Source organism: Thalassophryne amazonica, chromosome 5, assembly GCF_902500255.1.
Source record: "Thalassophryne amazonica chromosome 5, fThaAma1.1, whole genome shotgun sequence".
NCBI lineage: Eukaryota > Metazoa > Chordata > Actinopteri > Batrachoidiformes > Batrachoididae > Thalassophryne > Thalassophryne amazonica.
The window spans coordinates 82,005,970-82,023,992 of record NC_047107.1 but is presented as its reverse complement, the minus strand read 5'-3'; the positions used below and the strand labels follow the sequence as shown (position 1 = coordinate 82,023,992).

Here is an 18,023-nt window from a genome sequence, read left to right as displayed (position 1 = left end):
CCAAATGTAGATATTGCCTGCATTATTTATTTATTTTATAACCACCATTCTGTGTTCTGAACTCTGCCAATATTGTCACTGTAGTCAGAATGAAGGTTGTACTCCAATGTTTAGTCTCTCTCATTGTCATCTACTAAATAAGGCTCAAAACGATAAGGCTGTATTTCTCACAGTTTCTAGAGAATCGCATTCAGAGTGGACTTCAAAAAAAAAAAAAAAGCTCCACACTAAAAAAAAAAAAAAAAAAAAAAAATTGTCCAAAAACAGCCTGACCGCTGTTGAGGGCTGAAATAGAGCGCAGGCTTCAGACAGCTGTAGTTTATCCTTCACCTGCACACTTATCATAGACTTTTATTATTCAGGATTTTTTTAAATATCAACATTTAATCATTTTTAGTGATTATTTGTGCACATTTTTTGTCACCTTCACTATAGGTTATGTGTAATACTGTGAAATGACACAGGAAAAAAGTATTGAATCCCTAAAGAAAAGGCAGTGCAAAAAGACATGGAAATTCAAGACAACAGCTGAAATCTATCAGTAATTAGAAAGCCATCCTGCCCTTGTCAGTGCAGATTAATATCAGATGGTTCAGTCCTAACCGGTGTCCTATAAATGGTGTCTCATTACCAAAGTGTCACACAAGAAACATCTCATGATGGGTCAAACCAAAGCGCTCTCTCAAGATGTTCACAACCTTATTGTTGCAAAACATATTGATGGCTTTGGTTAGGGCCCCTTCACACATAGTGCAAAGTTTGGATGAAGTGCACACTTAATGCGCACGACACAGGAATCATGTGCAAACCGTGTAATGTGGTCCCTGCTTCCAACACCTCGTACATGGTGCAAACCCATCGCACCCAATCGCGGCAGGCGAGGCGCATCTCATCTGATCAAAGAGTGACACGTTGGTCGGTGCGCTGAATGGACGGGGCGTGGCAGTTGTTGACATGGCTGGTCCTGAACATCAGAGCTGCAGAACACGCACCATGTTGACAGACACATGCATGTGTGTGCTTGCTGTACTCACACTGAAAACATAAAAACATATATCGCTTGCGACGGGCTGGACATGCAGCAGGTGATCTGAACATCATATCTGACAGGACAGTGAGCTGCGTGCCACAGTACCATACGACAGGCCAACAGTATGACACATATGCCACTTTCAGTCACATATCAGCAGAAATACACCATAGTAAATGCTGTTTGGTCAGTTATCACAGTGTTTTTCCTCTTTTTTTACAAAATATGTTTGTCTGCTTGTTAATTAGAGCCATTTCACACTCCTGTTATAAGACAGTGATTGTGGCGCAGTGGTAGAGTTGCCGTCTGGTAATCAGGTGGCGTGGGTTTAAATCTTGTGAGTGGTGTATTGTTTTTTTAACCAGGGTTATTTAACTGCGGGGTTCTGTATTGTGTCCCCTTTTATGTATTATTTATATCAACACAGTAATATTCTCTAATTATACAGCTGGTTATCTGAAAAGCTAATCTGCTAGCAAAAACATTAGCTTCAATAATTATCTGTTATCGGATTAGCTGAACTGTGCCCACCACTGGCCATAGTACATACCACAATAGGCAGTGCACATCACCCCAAAACTTCATACTAACAGTGTAGTTTGGAGGTGAAAACATCATGGTGTGGGGCTGTTTTCCAGCATATGGCACTGGCAAACTTTAAATAATTGAAGGAAGGATGAATGGAAAAATATACAGAGACATTCTTGCTAAAAAATCCTCAACGTCTTCCATGCAGAGTGGTGCCAAGCACACCATGCGCCATTCCTTCCAGGCGTCGAGAACATAGCCCGCGGGATAGGTTCCTTCTGGGCACGCAGGGTCCCCCACCCCTGATTTCCTTGTTGAAAAGATTATGTCAATAGCATTGAGAGACCAGCTAATCAATTCCATGGTTATTCCAAATGTAATTCGAAGAATTCACAGTCTGGTGAAGTTAGGACTTTGAAGGTTGGAGACAGAGATAGAGCCAATGGGAGGAGAGGAGTGAGGATGAGATGTGACCGCCCTCGCTGGAGTCCCAAGCTGAATTATGTAATCGACACTAAACTTGCTATGGTGACTGGGGGCACCAAGGGGGAGGTCACTGGGGCCCTTAGGTTGAAAGCATACATGCGCGAACACACACACACACACCCTTATATATTAAATCACGACCCGCTCATTGGAGCCCTTATTTTCGCAGTTCACGTGGTACTCAGGTCAGGTAGCAAGCATCACACTTTATTTACTACGTAGTAGCTGCTGGTTAGGGTGCACTTTAATTACAATCCGAATGGGCCAACACACACTGCGTGCGAGTTAAGGCACGCGTTTTTTTCAATTAAAATGTACCTGTTGTGTACGGCATGCTGTTACCTTTTTAAGTAAAAGCTTCATGCACTCATTCCAACAGTAGAAAGTAAAAGCTTCATGCTGTTTCCATCAGTGGAAACGAAAAGTTTCATGCCCTCTCTCCCATATTAGAAACTAAGGCTTCATGCTTTCTTAACCATAATAAAAAGGTACAATCTTGATGCTTTCTCTCACAGAACAAACTCAAATCTTTGTATAGATTATCTCTGCAGAATCCCTGACAGACCACTAGGTGGAGCAACAAGACTTGAATCTACAGCAGGAATATGAGCCGACTCAGTCAAAACAACAAATTGGATCCAAGAAGATAGAGGTGTGTTGACAGACAAATATTGTGTGAGGCTCAGCGATTATGAAACCGTGTTTGTGAGGATGAGAAATCACCAGAGGTTAAAGTGAGCTGGAGAGGGGAGGTGGTTGTTTTTGGGATAATTCATGTTGATACTGGCATTTCAGATCATGTGATGAATGACCAAATGTAACTCTGTGATCTTCAACCAGATGACCCTAATGTTTATTGCCTTGTATAAAAGACAAACACACACAGACCTCTCACAGACCCTCGGGGAGGTTGTCACTCATCGATTTAAACACCATTAGTCACACTCTTCTTTTCACGACATGTCCTTCTGCCTCTCTTCACCCACACATCCACACAAAAAGTCACCTTTGTCCTGCGGCTGTGTGCTGGCGATTATCCATTTGACCAGGCAACACTTCATCAGAGCTTTCCGAGAGAACCGAGGCTTTTGCCATTTCCCAGAATCCTTCACTTTACCCGGTGTAGGCTCAACACCGTTGGCATCTCCCAGCAGGCTGCCATCGATCACTTTGCCATCCGCCTGGAGAGAGGAGAGCGACAGAATGAAATCAGGTCGATATAGAAATTAAACAAACCAAGCTGAGATGTTTCATTTAAAGATTAGCATCTGATCTGGAGGCATTTCACACCCTAAAAGGTCACGTTTTTGAAGCTCTCCATCTGAATCCTCCTGCTGACAGCATGACTTCTCAAAGTGACATTTACAACAATCAATCACAACTTGTTGAGTTGTTGTTTGACCAGGCAGCACAAAACAGCTACCTCATACATTTTATCATTTATTTATTATACTAGAGGACACACAGGCCCAGGTGTTTGTCTGTTCTTAAGCTGAAGGCAGGGTGCTGTTTATTCAAAGTACAAATAACATGGCAGCCTACGAGAGACACTAAAACCATTCCATTTTTATTTTGAGATATTCTAATTGACAATCAGACAAACAAACAAAACAAGATGTGCTCTGAGAGCACATACCTCTGCCAAAACATAAGTCCATATTTCAACTACAATTTCCATAAAGAGAAATCTGACGAAGAAGAAAAACAAAGGAGTCTCATTGTGCTGTACTGATCTAACATTAGAAATGTATTGTGTGAGGGTAAGTTAAGAAATCAGCCTCAGAACCTACTGTCCTATATTTTTCCCACATATTCTGTGAGCATACAAACATTTATTTCTGATGGAGTGAACACAAAACATAAAACAGCAGGTGATTTCACTAATGAACTCATCCCATCTGATCAAAGTGATGTTAATCAGTGAAACCACCTGCTGAAGTCAATGGCTGAAAAGAAAACCTGCACCCTCTTGGCACTTTCTTGAATGCTTTGGACACCACTCGGGGTTGGTAAAGTTAGACCTTACTTGTGTGAAGCGCTTTCAGGCTACTTTGTTGTGATTTGGCGCTATATAAAATAAATTGAAAATATAAATGCAGTCCATTTAATCAATCAATTTCAATCAATTTTTTTATATAGCGCCAAATCACAACAAACAGTTGCCCCAAGGCGCTTTATATTGTAAGGCAAGGCCATACAATAATTATGTAAAACCCCAACGGTCAAAACGACCCCCTGTGAGCAAGCACTTGGCTACAGTGGGAAGGAAAAACTCCCTTTTAACAGGAAGAAACCTCCAGCAGAACCAGGCTCAGGGAGGGGCAGTCTTCTGCTGGGACTGGTTGGGGCTGAGGGAGAGAACCAGGAAAAAGACATGCTGTGGAGGGGAGCAGAGATCGATCACTAATGATTAAATGCAGAGTGCATACAGAGCAAAAAGAGAAAGAAACAGTGCATCATGGGAACCCCCCAGCAGTCTACGTCTATAGCAGCATAACTAAGGGATGGTTCAGGGTCACCTGATCCAGCCCTAACTATAAGCTTTAGCAAAAAGGAAAGTTTTAAGCCTAATCTTAAAAGTAGAGAGGGTGTCTGTCTCCCTGATCTGAATTGGGAGCTGGTTCCACAGGAGAGGAGCCTGAAAGCTGAAGGCTCTGCCTCCCATTCTACTCTTACAAACCCTAGGAACTACAAGTAAGCCTGCAGTCTGAGAGCGAAGCGCTCTATTGGGGTGATATGGTACTACGAGGTCCCTAAGATAAGATGGGACCTGATTATTCAAAAATTCTATTCTAGAATTAACAGGAAGCCAATGAAGAGAGGCCAATATGGGTGAGATATGCTCTCTCCTTCTAGTCCCCGTCAGTACTCTAGCTGCAGCATTTTGAATTAACTGAAGGCTTTTTAGGGAACTTTTAGGACAACCTGATAATAATGAATTACAATAGTCCAGCCTAGAGGAAATAAATGCATGAATTAGTTTTCAGCATCACTCTGAGACAAGACCTTTCTGATTTTAGAGATATTGCGTAAATGCAAAAAAGCAGTCCTACATATTTGTTTAATATGCGCTTTGAATGACATATCCTGATCAAAAATGACTCCAAGATTTCTCACAGTATTACTAGAGGTCAGGGTAATGCCATCCAGAGTAAGGATCTGGTTAGACACCATGTTTCTAAGATTTGTGGGGCCAAGTACAATAACTTCAGTTTTATCTGAGTTTAAAAGCAGGAAATTAGAGGTCATCCATGTCTTTATGTCTGTAAGACAATCCTGCAGTTTAGCTAATTGGTGTGTGTCCTCTGGCTTCATGGATAGATAAAGCTGGGTATCATCTGCGTAACAATGAAAATTTAAGCAATACCGTCTAATAGTACTGCCTAAGGGAAGCATGTATAAAGTGAATAAAATTGGTCCTAGCACAGAACCTTGTGGAACTCCATAATTAACTTTAGTCTGTGAAGAAGATTCCCCATTTACATGAACAAATTGTAATCTATTAGACAAATATGATTCAAACCACCGCAGCGCAATGCCTTTAATACCTATGGCATGCTCTAATCTCTGTAATAAAATTTTATGGTCAACAGTATCAAAAGCAGCACTGAGGTCTAACAGAACAAGCACAGAGATGAGTCCACTGTCCGAGGCCATAAGAAGATCATTTATAACCTTCACTAATGCTGTTTCTGTACTATGATGAATTCTAAAACCTGACTGAAACTCTTCAAATAGACCATTCCTCTGCAGATGATCAGTTAGCTGTTTTACAACTACCCTTTCAAGAATTTTTGAGAGAAAAGGAAGGTTGGAGATTGGTCTATAATTAGCTAAGATAGCTGGGTCAAGTGATGGCTTTTTAAGTAATGGTTTAATTACTGCCACCTTAAAAGCCTGTGGTACATAGCCAACTAACAAAGATAGATTGATCATATTTAAGATCGAAGCATTAAATAATGGTAGGGCTTCCTTGAGCAGCCTGGTAGGAATGGGGTCTAATAAACATGTTGATGGTTTGGATGAAGTAACTAATGAAAATAACTCAGACAGAACAATCGGAGAGAAAGAGTCTAACCAAATACCGGCATCACTGAAAGCAGCCAAAGATAACGATACGTCTTTGGGATGGTTATGAGTAATTTTTCTCTAATAGTTAAAATTTTGTTAGCAAAGAAAGTCATGAGTCATTACTAGTTAAAGTTAATGGAATACTCAGGTCAATAGAGCTCTGACTCTTTGTCAGCCTGGCTACAGTGCTGAAAAGAAACCTGGGGTTGTTCTTATTTTCTTCAATTAGTGATGAGTAGAAAGATGTCCTAGCTTTACGGAGGGCTTTTTTTTATAGAGCAACAGACTCTTTTTCCAGGCTAAGTGAAGATCTTCTAAATTAGTGAGACGCCATTTCCTCTCCAACTTATGGGTTATCTGCTTTAAGCTACGAGTTTGTGAGTTATACCATGGAGTCAGACACTTCTGATTTAAAGCTCTCTTTTTCAGAGGAGCTACAGCATCCAAAGTTGTCTTCAATGAGGATGTAAAACTATTGACGAGATACTCTATCTCCCTTACAGAGTTTAGGTAGCTACTCTGCACTGTGTTGGTATATGGCAATAGAGAACATAAAGAAGGAATCATATCCTTAAACCTAGTTACAGCGCTTTCTGAAAGACTTCTAGTGTAATGAAACTTATTCCCCACTGCTGGGTAGTCCATCAGAGTAAATGTAAATGTTATTAAGAAATGATCAGACAGAAGGGAGTTTTCAGGGAATACTGTTAAGTCTTCAATTTCCATACCATAAGTCAGAACAAGATCTAAGATATGATTAAAGTGGTGGGTGGACTCATTTACTTTTTGAGCAAAGCCAATAGAGTCTAATAATAGATTAAATACAGTGTTGAGGCTGTCATTCTCAGCATCTGTGTGGATGTTAAAATCGCCCACTATAATTATCTTATCTGAGCTAAGCACTAAGTCAGACAAAAGGTCTGAAAATTCACAGAGAAACTCACAGTAACGACCAGGTGGACGATAGATAATAACAAATAAAACTGGTTTTTGGGACTTCCAATTTGGATGGACAAGACTAAGAGACAAGCTTTCAAATGAATTAAAGCTCTGTCTGGGTTTTTGATTAATTAATAAGCTGGAATGGAAGATTGCTGCTAATCCTCCGCCCCGGCCCATGCTACGAGCATTCTGACAGTTAGTGTGACTCGGGGGTGTTGACTCATTTAAACTAACATATTCATCCTGCTGTAACCAGGTTTCTGTTAGGCAGAATAAATCAATATGTTGATCAATTATTATATCATTTACCAACAGGGACTTAGAAGAGAGAGACCTAATGTTTAATAGACCACATTTAACTGTTTTAGTCTGTGGTGCAGTTGAAGGTGCTATATTATTTTTTCTTTTTGAATTTTTATGCTTAAATAGATTTTTGCTGGTTATTGGTAGTCTGGGAGCAGGCACCGTCTCTACGGGGATGGGGTAATGAGGGGATGGCAGGGGGAGAAGCTGCAGAGAGGTGTGTAAGACTACAACTCTGCTTCCTGGTCCCAACCCTGGATAGTCACGGTTTGGAGGATTTAAGAAAATTGGCCAGATTTCTAGAAATGAGAGCTGCTCCATCCAAAGTGGGATGGATGCCGTCTCTCCTAACAAGACCAGGTTTTCCCCAGAAGCTTTGCCAATTATCTATGAAGCCCACCTCATTTTTTGGACACCACTCAGACAGCCAGCAATTCAAGGAGAACATGCGGCTAAACATGTCACTCCCAGTCCGATTGGGGAGGGGCCCAGAGAAAACTACAGAGTCCGACATTGTTTTTGCAAAGTTACACACCGATTTAATGTTAATTTTAGTGACCTCTAATTGGCGTAACCAGGTGTCATTACTGCCGACGTGAATTACAATCTTACCAAATTTACGCTTAGCCTTAGCCAGCAGTTTCAAATTTCCTTCAATGTCGCCTGCTCTGGCCCCCGGAAGACAATTGACTATGGTTGCTGGTGTCGCTAACTTCACATTTCTCAAAACAGAGTCGCCAATAACCAGAGTTTGATCCTCGGCGGGTGTGTCGTCGAGTGGGGAAAAACGGTTAGAGATGTGAACGGGTTGGCGGTGTACACGGGGCTTCTGTTTAGGGCTACGCTTCCTCCTCACAGTCACCCAGTCAGCCTGCTTTCCCGGCTGCTCGGGATCTGCCAGGGGGGAACTAACGGCGGCTAAGCTACCTTGGTCCGCACCGACTACAGGGGCCTGGCTAGCTGTAGAATTTTCCATGGTGCGGAGCCGAGTCTCCAATTCGCCCAGCCTGGCCTCCAAAGCTACGAATAAGCTACACTTATTACAAGTACCGTTACTGCTAAAGGAGGCCGAGGAATAACTAAACATTTCACACCCAGAGCAGAAAAGTGCGGGAGAGACAGGAGAAGCCGCCATGCTAAACCGGCTAAGAGCTAGTAGCTACGCTAAGCTAGCGGATTCCTAAAAACACACAAAGTGAATAATGTGTAAATAATTTAGAGGTGATTCAGCAGAAGGAGTGCTTTAGTTAAGGCACGTAAAGATTACACTGGGAAACAAATCGTAATCTAGATAACTAGATCAATCTAACTGCGCAGATTAAACAGCTAACAGATACAGAAAAACACCGCTGTGCTCCGGAACAGGAAGTGATACAATACCGCAGTGAGAGCCAACCACCAGTAGAGGCAGCAAAGAACAAAAGTGAGTAGTGTTCAGAGTAATAGTTGTGCTATACTTGTGCTATGTGACTAAAAAGATTAATCCGGGTTTTGAGTATATTTCTTATTGTTACATGGGAAACAAGGTAACAGTAGATTCAGTAGATTCTCACAAATCCAACAAGACCAAGCATTCATGATACGCACACTCTTAAGGCTATGAAATTGGGCCATTAATAAAAAAAAGTAGAAAAGGGGGTGTTCACAATAATAGTAGTGTGGCATTCAGTCAGTGAGTTCGTCAATTTTGTGGAACAAACAGGTGTGAATCAGGTGTCCCCTATATAAGGATGAAGCCAGCACCTGTTGAACATGCTTTTCTCTTTGAAAGCCTGAGGAAAATGGGACATTCAAGACATTGTTCAGAAGAACAGTGTAGTTGGATTAAAAAGTTGATTGGAGAGGGGAAACTTATACGCAGGTGCAAAAAATTATAGGCTGTTCATCTACAATGATCTCCAATGTTTAAAATGGACAAAAAAAACAAAAAAACAGAGACTTGTGGAAAATGGAAAACAACCATCAAAATGGATAGAAGAATAACCAGAATGGCAAAGGCTCACCCACTGATCAGCTCCAGGATGATCAAAAACAGTCTGGAGTTACCTGTAAGTGCTGTGACAGTTAGACGATGCCTGTGTGAAGCTAATTTATTTGCAAGAATCCCCCACAAAGTCCCTCTGTTAAATAAAAGACATGTGCAGAAGAGGTTACAATTTGCCAAAGAACACATCAGCTGGCCTAAAGAGAAATGGAGGAATATTTTGTGGACTGATGAGAGTAAAACTGGTCTTTTTGGGTCCAAGGGCCGCAGACAGTTTGTGAGTCGACCCCCAAACTCTGAATTCAAGCCACAAGTCACAGTGAAGACAGTGAAGCATGGTGGTGCAAGCATCATGATATGGGCATGTTTCTCCTACTATGGTGTTGGGCCTATATATCGCATACCAGGTATCATGGATCAGTTTGGATCAATAAGAACAATTGGAACAATAAGAAATATACTCAAAACCTGGATTACTCTTTTTAGTCACATAGCACTACTATTATTCTGAACACTACTGTAATGTGGAACTCTGAGTGCATAACTGGCAATGAAGGAAAAAACTAACATGAAGACAAAGACAAGAGAAGGGACAATCATTTATCTAACTACAAAAAGAACTGAACTATGCCCAAAAACTAAGTCAAGGAACAAAAAGAACATGGAACTGAGAAGTGACAGAGTACAGATCCAGGTGAACAAAACATGATGAACTAAAGGGACACATTCGGAAGACAACATACAGACAAAGGACTGAACACAGATGCAGGAGAGAGACCAAGGACAAAGACAAAGAAAGAACAGCAAGGAGGAACACACACGGATGACAATGATAGGGGACAAGACACTAACTCCAAAACACAGACATGAACTCAGGACCGGAAGCACACACACACACACACACACACACACACACCACACACACACACACACACACACACACACACACACACACACACACACACACACACACACACACACACACACACCCAACACAGTGGTTTCTTCCTTGGCGTATACACCCACTTCCACCTATTTTCAAGAAAATCAGTTCATTCGTTTTTGTAGGTTGGCCATATTTTGATCACCGAAAACCAGGCTGCTTGGCAATAAGATACTCCAATGATACTGGAAGTTTACTCATAGATGCTCAAAGATGAAAACAATGAAAACCAGGACATTTTCATCACTTTCTAAAAAAAAAAGAGAGAAAAGAAAAAAGAAAAAAGAAAAACCCAGGATGGCCAGGACAGGACATGTCCTGGGAAAACATTACATCCTTATTGGAGGAAACAATACTGAATCACTGAAATATTATTTATTTATTTTGCAAATGTCTGACAAAAATATTCTCTGCTTTTGAACACAGAATATAGGATTGCAATCTATTTATTCTAAAACCCTTTCTCAGGGGCAAAGAGTAAACATGTCAAAAACAAAAACATTAGCTTTAAGGTATTTTATTTTCACTTCATCTCCAAGTCTGAAGATCAACTCAGATGTAGACACATCTGCTGGTGCTACATACCACTTCATCCAGCACCAGAATGAGTCACCTTGGGTCCTGATTGGCAGCCACCCAGGCACTCCAGTGATCCTTTCCAATTTCCAAAAGTAGCCATCTACAAGGTCTGTTAGAAAAGTATCCGACCTTTTTATTTTTTTCAAAAACCTGATGGATTTGAATCACGTGTGCTTCCATGAGCAAACCTTGAACCTTCGTGCGCATGCATTAATTTTTTCACGCCTGTCGTTTGCGTCATTTGCTTGTAAGCAGCATTTGTGTGAGGATGGGTGTAGTCTCTCGTCGGATTTTCTTTGCAAGGAAAATGGCAGAACGGCTGAGGTTGAAACGACTGGAACGACTTCGTGTTGAAGTCTCACAGGACATGCTGTGACATGCCCACCTCTTCCACAATTTCTTGGATAGTCACACGACTGAAAAGCTACCGAAAGCCGTCTGAATCTTCCAAATGGTGGAAGAGGTGGGCATCATTTTTCAGAGTCCAGCATGTCCTGTGAGACTTCAACACGGTGGCGCTTTTGCTCCGTCAGCAGCTTTGTGCCGAAGCCATCGGCATGAATTTCGCTGCAACTCTTTTCATGGCCAAATCTTCTGTCACAGTGGAATGTGCCGAAAAAGTGCTGATGTCCACCTCTTCCGCAATTTTTCAGATAGTCACACGACGGCCCCACATCACCACAGCGTTCACTTTGGAAATGATCTGGTCATTTCGGCATGTTGATGGCCGACCGGAGCGTGGCTCGCTCTCCACCGTTGTGCGGCCGTCTTTAAACCAGTTGTACCGCTCCTTAATCTGTGTGATGCCCATAGGATCGTCACCGAAAGCCGTCTGAATAATCCGAATGGTTTCCACCTGGCTGTTGCCCAGTTTCTGGCAAAATTTGATGCAGTCGCGCTGCTCCAGTTGTTCCGCCATTTTCCTTGCAAAGAAAATCCGACGAGAGACTACATCCGTCCTCACACAAAGGTTGCTTACAAGCAAATGACGCAATCGACAGGCGTGAAAAAATTCACGCATGCGCACGAAGGTTCAAGGTTTGCTCATGCAAGCACACGTGATTCAAATCCATCAGGTTTTTGCAAAAAATAAAAAGGTTCGATACTTTTCTAACAGACCTTGTATTTGCTGCACCCAGATGATGTGTGGGTGTCTTCTGAGGCTCTTCTAGTTGCTGGGGTCCCTTAGATTTTGGACCTTTGTTCTCATGCAAAGGTATGAAAATGATCAACTACATCTGTCCAGGAATCTCATGACTCCATAAACTCTTCCCAGGCGTCTTGATCTCAGATGTGAAGTTTGCAGAGACATAAATGTTACTATGGGGAGTGACACATTCCCCACAAACAGATACACTTCTGACAGGAAACTAGGAGAAGTCTGAATCCACAAGAGTCGCAAAGCCAGAAACTCAGACTCAGATAAATGTGACACATACTACTAAGACTTTTTATTTCAAAATCTAAAGCCACACCATCTGTCTGCTGAATTTCAGATTAATTAAAAGACTGATTCTATTCATCTTCAAGTTCACATGCAGTCATTGCAACTGCAATCAAGCTTTTAGCTGATTCATATTCGTAGCCGTTTGTTTTAAATTCACTCAATTCTTTTCTTTCCAGCATTTTATTTTCTGCCAGCAGTGATTTGAACAGTCTTGATGAGATTTTTGTGGAAATGTCTTTTCTTGAATGCTGAAGAACAGCAAAAAGGTGCTCCTGCTGGGTGAAAATTATGCATGCATTCGTGTGCGCACGCTCACACGCACATGCACGTGTGTATACACTGGAGGAAATGTGGAATAAGATGAAAGAGGAAAGCAGAGAACAAACAGAGCTTCTGTTTGTCCTGTGAGAAGGAGAAGAAAAGACAGAATGACAGAGGGTACACAGGTTTTTTTTTTTTTTACGTAATCCCATGTGAGTCTCAGCATGCAAATCCCTGACTTTAACAAAGAGATAATGTTTAAAACAACAACAACAACAACAAAAAGAGGCAGCAAAAGGAAACAAGATGAGAACAACGTCTGAGCCTGGTCCTGGTCAAACTGAAGTAAATTATCCTAATGAATCCTGACCTATCTGAGGGAGAGCAAAGGTCAGCCAGAAGGTAGCCAAAAAGATATGGGAACACTTTGCTGGGGAAAGAAAGATAAAAGACAACAAAAGAGAGATAACAGGGATGGAAAAAGAAGGAAAGAAGAAAGTGCAGTCAGAAGGATGGTGTTACATGTGGCTGCACTCTGAAGGCAACACAATGAAATACAAAGACATCAACAAAGCAATGACATGAATCCAAACAATAATGGCACAGCTCAGAGAAACCATAGCAATAAAAGGTTTTTGAAGAAATAAATTAAAAGGCAGAATTATTTTCAAAGCAGCTTTTCAGTGCAAGTCACAAATTGGCAAAAGAAAGCAGATAGAAAACGAAGTCCTGAAAGGTGCCAACTATTCATGGTCCATTATACAAATAATGAATGTTTATGAGTTCAATGGTATGAATATTTCATGAGGTGAAAGCTGGAACAAACCATTCAAGGAGGCTAAGCAGAGTTGAACGGTTTGTTCCAGCTTTCACCGATAACTTTCAGTCTTGTCTCCGGTACACTTGCAACTACTAACAAGCTGATTTTGAGTTTTAACACCAGGATCGCTTCTGGTAGCGTCAAAAGCGACCACAAACCCAAACAATGAGTCAGCACATCTGTCTTTGTGCGCCCTGCCCACTGCTGGGAGCTCCTGTTAACTACATATTTTGCAGCAGTGAAGCTGTTGAGGGAGCTAAGCTCAACTCTACACACACACAAAATAAAATGTCATTAGTCCTTAACAGCAGAGGTCTTAGAAAATAAAGCAGTTTTGACTTATAGTTTTGATTTATAAATCAAATTAATCCGGATAGAATAACTCCATTAATGTCAGTTCTGTCATTTGTGCAAAGTTAAAATATAACACATATCTTTTAATTTTAAATAATGCACTAATTCTGAAGTTTTGTAACAAACACAGACAGATGCCAAATGGATTATGGGTAAAATGAGCCTCCGCTAACACTGATTGGTTGACTCATTCATTCTATGTAAAAACCAACATGCTAATGTGATGTGTGTGTTGGTGTTTACATATAAATGTGCTTTTGTAAAATATGGCATTTTTTATTTGTAAAAAAAAAAAAAGGCCATTTGCAAAAGCCAAAAGTCAAGTTGTGATTAGACAACCATCTGATATAACCGGGGTCAAAATAAGAGAACACTGCCATCTACTGGCGCCCAGACGCTCAGGCCCTAACCCATAATCCTTTGCATGCCAGAGAGTTGCTGCGGTTTAAACAGCACAGAGAGAAAACACTACGACAATTGTAAATTAACATTATACAACCAAAATGTACATTTTTATTTCTTTTCATCAGCTGCAGCAAAACGCTGCAACAACTCTCTGACGCGCAAAGGACTATGAGATATCTCAATACTTAGGGCGAATACTGCCATGAACACTACTGGCAAAGATATGGCAGTAGAGACCCTGAAAACTTGCTAAAACAAATATTCCAAATAAATAATCAGTGTCTGCTACATTTAAGATGTGTGGAATTTAATAAACCCAAACCAAATTTCAGACATCTTATATATATTACTCTGGAACAAAGAGGACAGACAGTATTTGACATAAGCAGGACATTAAGGATCAAACAGGAAGCGATTGCAGCTCACAATGATTCCAATTGAAAATAATGGAGAAGCAACCTGAGCTTCTTCTGGCATTTTTACATAAAACAAACACAATAACAACATCTATAAACCCAGAGAATATATTCACGAGCGTTTTAGGCACAATATACAAAGGGTTTAATGCTGTTGTCCGTGTGGAGCCTGATCCACACGGACAACATTGGTCACTATTCACACTCCCATCCAGTAGATGGCAGTATTCTATGCATTTTGATGGTGGTGATTGAGAGGAGACTCATCTCTAATTAAGCGTCATGAGGGGCTGGAGTGTATCCCAGCAGTCATAGGGCATGAGGCGGGGTACTACCTGGACAGGACGCCAGTCTGTCGCAGAGCCATGTATAGACAAACATATTCACACCCACACTCACACCTACGGACAATTTTTAAAGTTTCAAATCCAACTAACCTGCATGCATTTTGGATGTGGGAGGAAGCCGGAGCACCCAGAGAGAACATGGAACCACCTCCAAATTTTACTGTAGGTAGCAAGCGTTTTTCTTGGAATGCTGTGTTCTTTTTCAGCCATGCATACCGCCCCTTGTTATGTCCAAATAACGAAATTTTAGCTTCATCAGTCCACAGCACCTTATTCCAAAATGAAGCTAGCTTGTCCAAATGTGCTTTAGCATACCTCAAGTATGTGGTGTGTACGCAAAAAAGGCTTCCTCTGCATTACAGCATTATACAGCATCTCCTTATGCAAAGTGCGTTGTATAGTTGAATGATGTACAGATAGACTATCTGCAGCAAGATCATGTTGTAGGTCTTTGGAGCAGGTCTGTGGGTTGACTATGACTGTTCTCACCATCCTTCGCTTCAGCTTATCTGAGATTTTTTCTTGGCCTGCCACTTCGGGCCTTAACTAGTACTGTGTCTGTGGTCTTCCGTTTCCTCACTATGTTCCTCACAGTGGAAACCGACAGCTGAAATCTCTGAGATAACTTTTTGTATCCTTCCCCTAAACCATAACGTTGAACAATCTTTGTTTTCAGGTCATTTGAGAGGTGTTTAAAGGCTCCCATGTTACCACTCATTAGAAGAGACGCAAAGAGGGGAAACATCTGGAAATGGCTACCTTAAATACCCTTTCTCACAATTGGATTCACCTGTGTAAGGAGGTCAATGGTCAATGAGCTTACCAAACCAATTTTGTGTTCCAATAATTAGTGCCAAATGTATTCAAATCAATAAAATGACAAGGTGTCCCAATTTATGCACCTGCCCAATTTTGTTTAAATAATTATTGCACACTTTCTGTAAATACTACAAACTTAATTTCACTTCTCAAATATCACTGTGCTTGTCTGCTATATGATAAAATCATCAGGGGTGCCCAAACTTTTGCAGACAACTGTATGTGAGGCGTTGGGTTGGGTGGGGTGATTGGTGTGATAGATGTGTGTTTTTATTTAAATGTTTTTTTTTTTTTACTTTGGATCCCTGCGAGAAACCCTTTCATTTTGCATGCACTACAACCCCTGGCAAAAATTATGGAATCACCGGCCTCGGAGGATGTTCACTCAGTTGTTTAATTTTGTAGAAAAAAAGCAGATCACAGACATGACACAAAACTAAAGTCATTTCAAATGGCAACTTTCTGGCTTTAAGAAACACTATAAGAAATCAGGAAAAAAATTGTGGCAGTCAGTAAACACACACAGTCTATCGGTCTTCTCTACACTTGTCTACTCTCAGAGCAGACCTTGCATCTGCAGTGTTGCTTCTTGGCATGAAACCATGTTGCTGTTCACAGATCTTCACCTATTTTGTAAGCTTCCATGATGTTTTCCCATAACTTCATACATTGAAAAAAGAGAATAGTTGAACCAACTTAAAAAGCATTACAATGGGTAAAACCTGAATGGATTAAGTTGTTTGAACATAAATTTGTAATTTCGAGTTGATCTAATTGCTATATTTTTATGTCCTGAACATAAGTTTATCCTTTTCCCCATCAATTTTCAGCATAAGAAGAATTTATGGGGGGGTCTGAATTAGGGGTGATTATAATTCCAACCTTGGAGTTAAGTGCAGCCTATAAATAAAACAACAATCAAATGCTCACAGTCAGCCTTCACAAACAAGCAGACAAATGCACTTTATTTAATATCGATCATGTATGTAACAATACAGCCACAGGTCAGCTCAGTTATATATGACGATGTTAAGTCCCACACAGAGCTTTCAGCAGCTCCAACCTCCCCGAGCTCACTGACGCCCACAATTACAGCCGCTGTTGTTCAGTGTGAGCTGTCTGAACAGCTCACACAGACATAGTTAAAGAGCAGTCAGGAAAATGTTAGCATACATAATCATCTTCATTATTTGTTGTTTTTTATTTTTTATTGCCCAACACTCCTTTACCCTGAGGAGAGTCTAACTGCTGAGCGGGGCCACTTTGACACAAACACACAACAACAGGCCTTCATATTAAAATGTATTGTTTCTTGTTACTCTGTGACAGCACAAGTCCTCCATTTCAACATCTCCTCTTCTCTTCATTCATTCCAATTTATGTCACACTCATTCACTCCTCCGTCTCACTCCCTCTCCTACACCCACACGTTTCTCACTCACCCATAATGCCACCTGTCACCAGGCTCTCCTGCAGATACAGCGCGAATAAAACCTGTGAATAGAAGGTGAATCCAAAGACAGTGTGCTCGCACAAGTACATAGGTCAGTGCACGTGTGCATATTGCTAAAAAAAAAAAAAAGAGACAGGAGCAAAGTGATGAGGGATATGAGATGTTATAAATACTTGATATTAAATAAATAAATAAATAAATCCTCTGCCATAAACTTTACCTCCCAGGCCTCCCAGCAGAGGAGCCAAGCTGTGTAGAAAACCAAATTTGTGCCATGGAGAGGCAAAGCAGCCTGGAAAGGACACAGATATTCACAGGGAATTAACTCCTGCTGCTGACATTCTGTGTAGGCAAATAGAATGAGGATTTGTTCCAAGAAGCCATAGTTGTAAAATTATCAGCAACACAAAGATAAAAATATCACACTGTATTTTTCTTTAAAGTAAGCAAAGTATGAGTTTGCATGTCTTGTCTTTTCAATATTAATATAGTTTCTGGAAGAAAAAATAAAAGCTGTGGAAGCATATTTAAATTAATTTGGTTGTCACATATTTAATGCAGTGCAATGGGGAACAAGAGCAATCAGAGATTTCTGAAGTCCACCAATCTGGATCACCTCCAAAATTCAGTGAAGTATTGCGTGGCCAAATATCTATCTGTGGTACAAATTTGGTGAGAATCTGTGAAGCATGTTGTGAAAGTGTCATGACACGGACCCACAACAGGGAGCGGTAATGAACGGACAATGGATAAGCCAAAAGTAACAATTTAATGTTGTGAATCGCACAACGACATACAGACAATAACAATATGGTGGACTGTCAATCATACACCA

The 18,023-nt window shown here is 40.9% G+C and overlaps 1 protein-coding gene across 1 annotated transcript in view; it reads right to left on the bottom strand.

Annotated features, from left to right (window-relative positions):
• The window catches only part of kcnip3b (Kv channel interacting protein 3b, calsenilin), a 155,547-nt gene that overhangs the window by 101,997 nt on the left and 35,527 nt on the right, over window positions 1–18,023 (bottom strand). Inside the window, exon 2 of the mRNA XM_034170680.1 lies at window positions 3,051–3,225. Coding sequence (XP_034026571.1) covers window positions 3,051–3,225 — 175 coding nt within the window. The remainder of the gene's footprint in view (window positions 1–3,050; window positions 3,226–18,023) is intronic.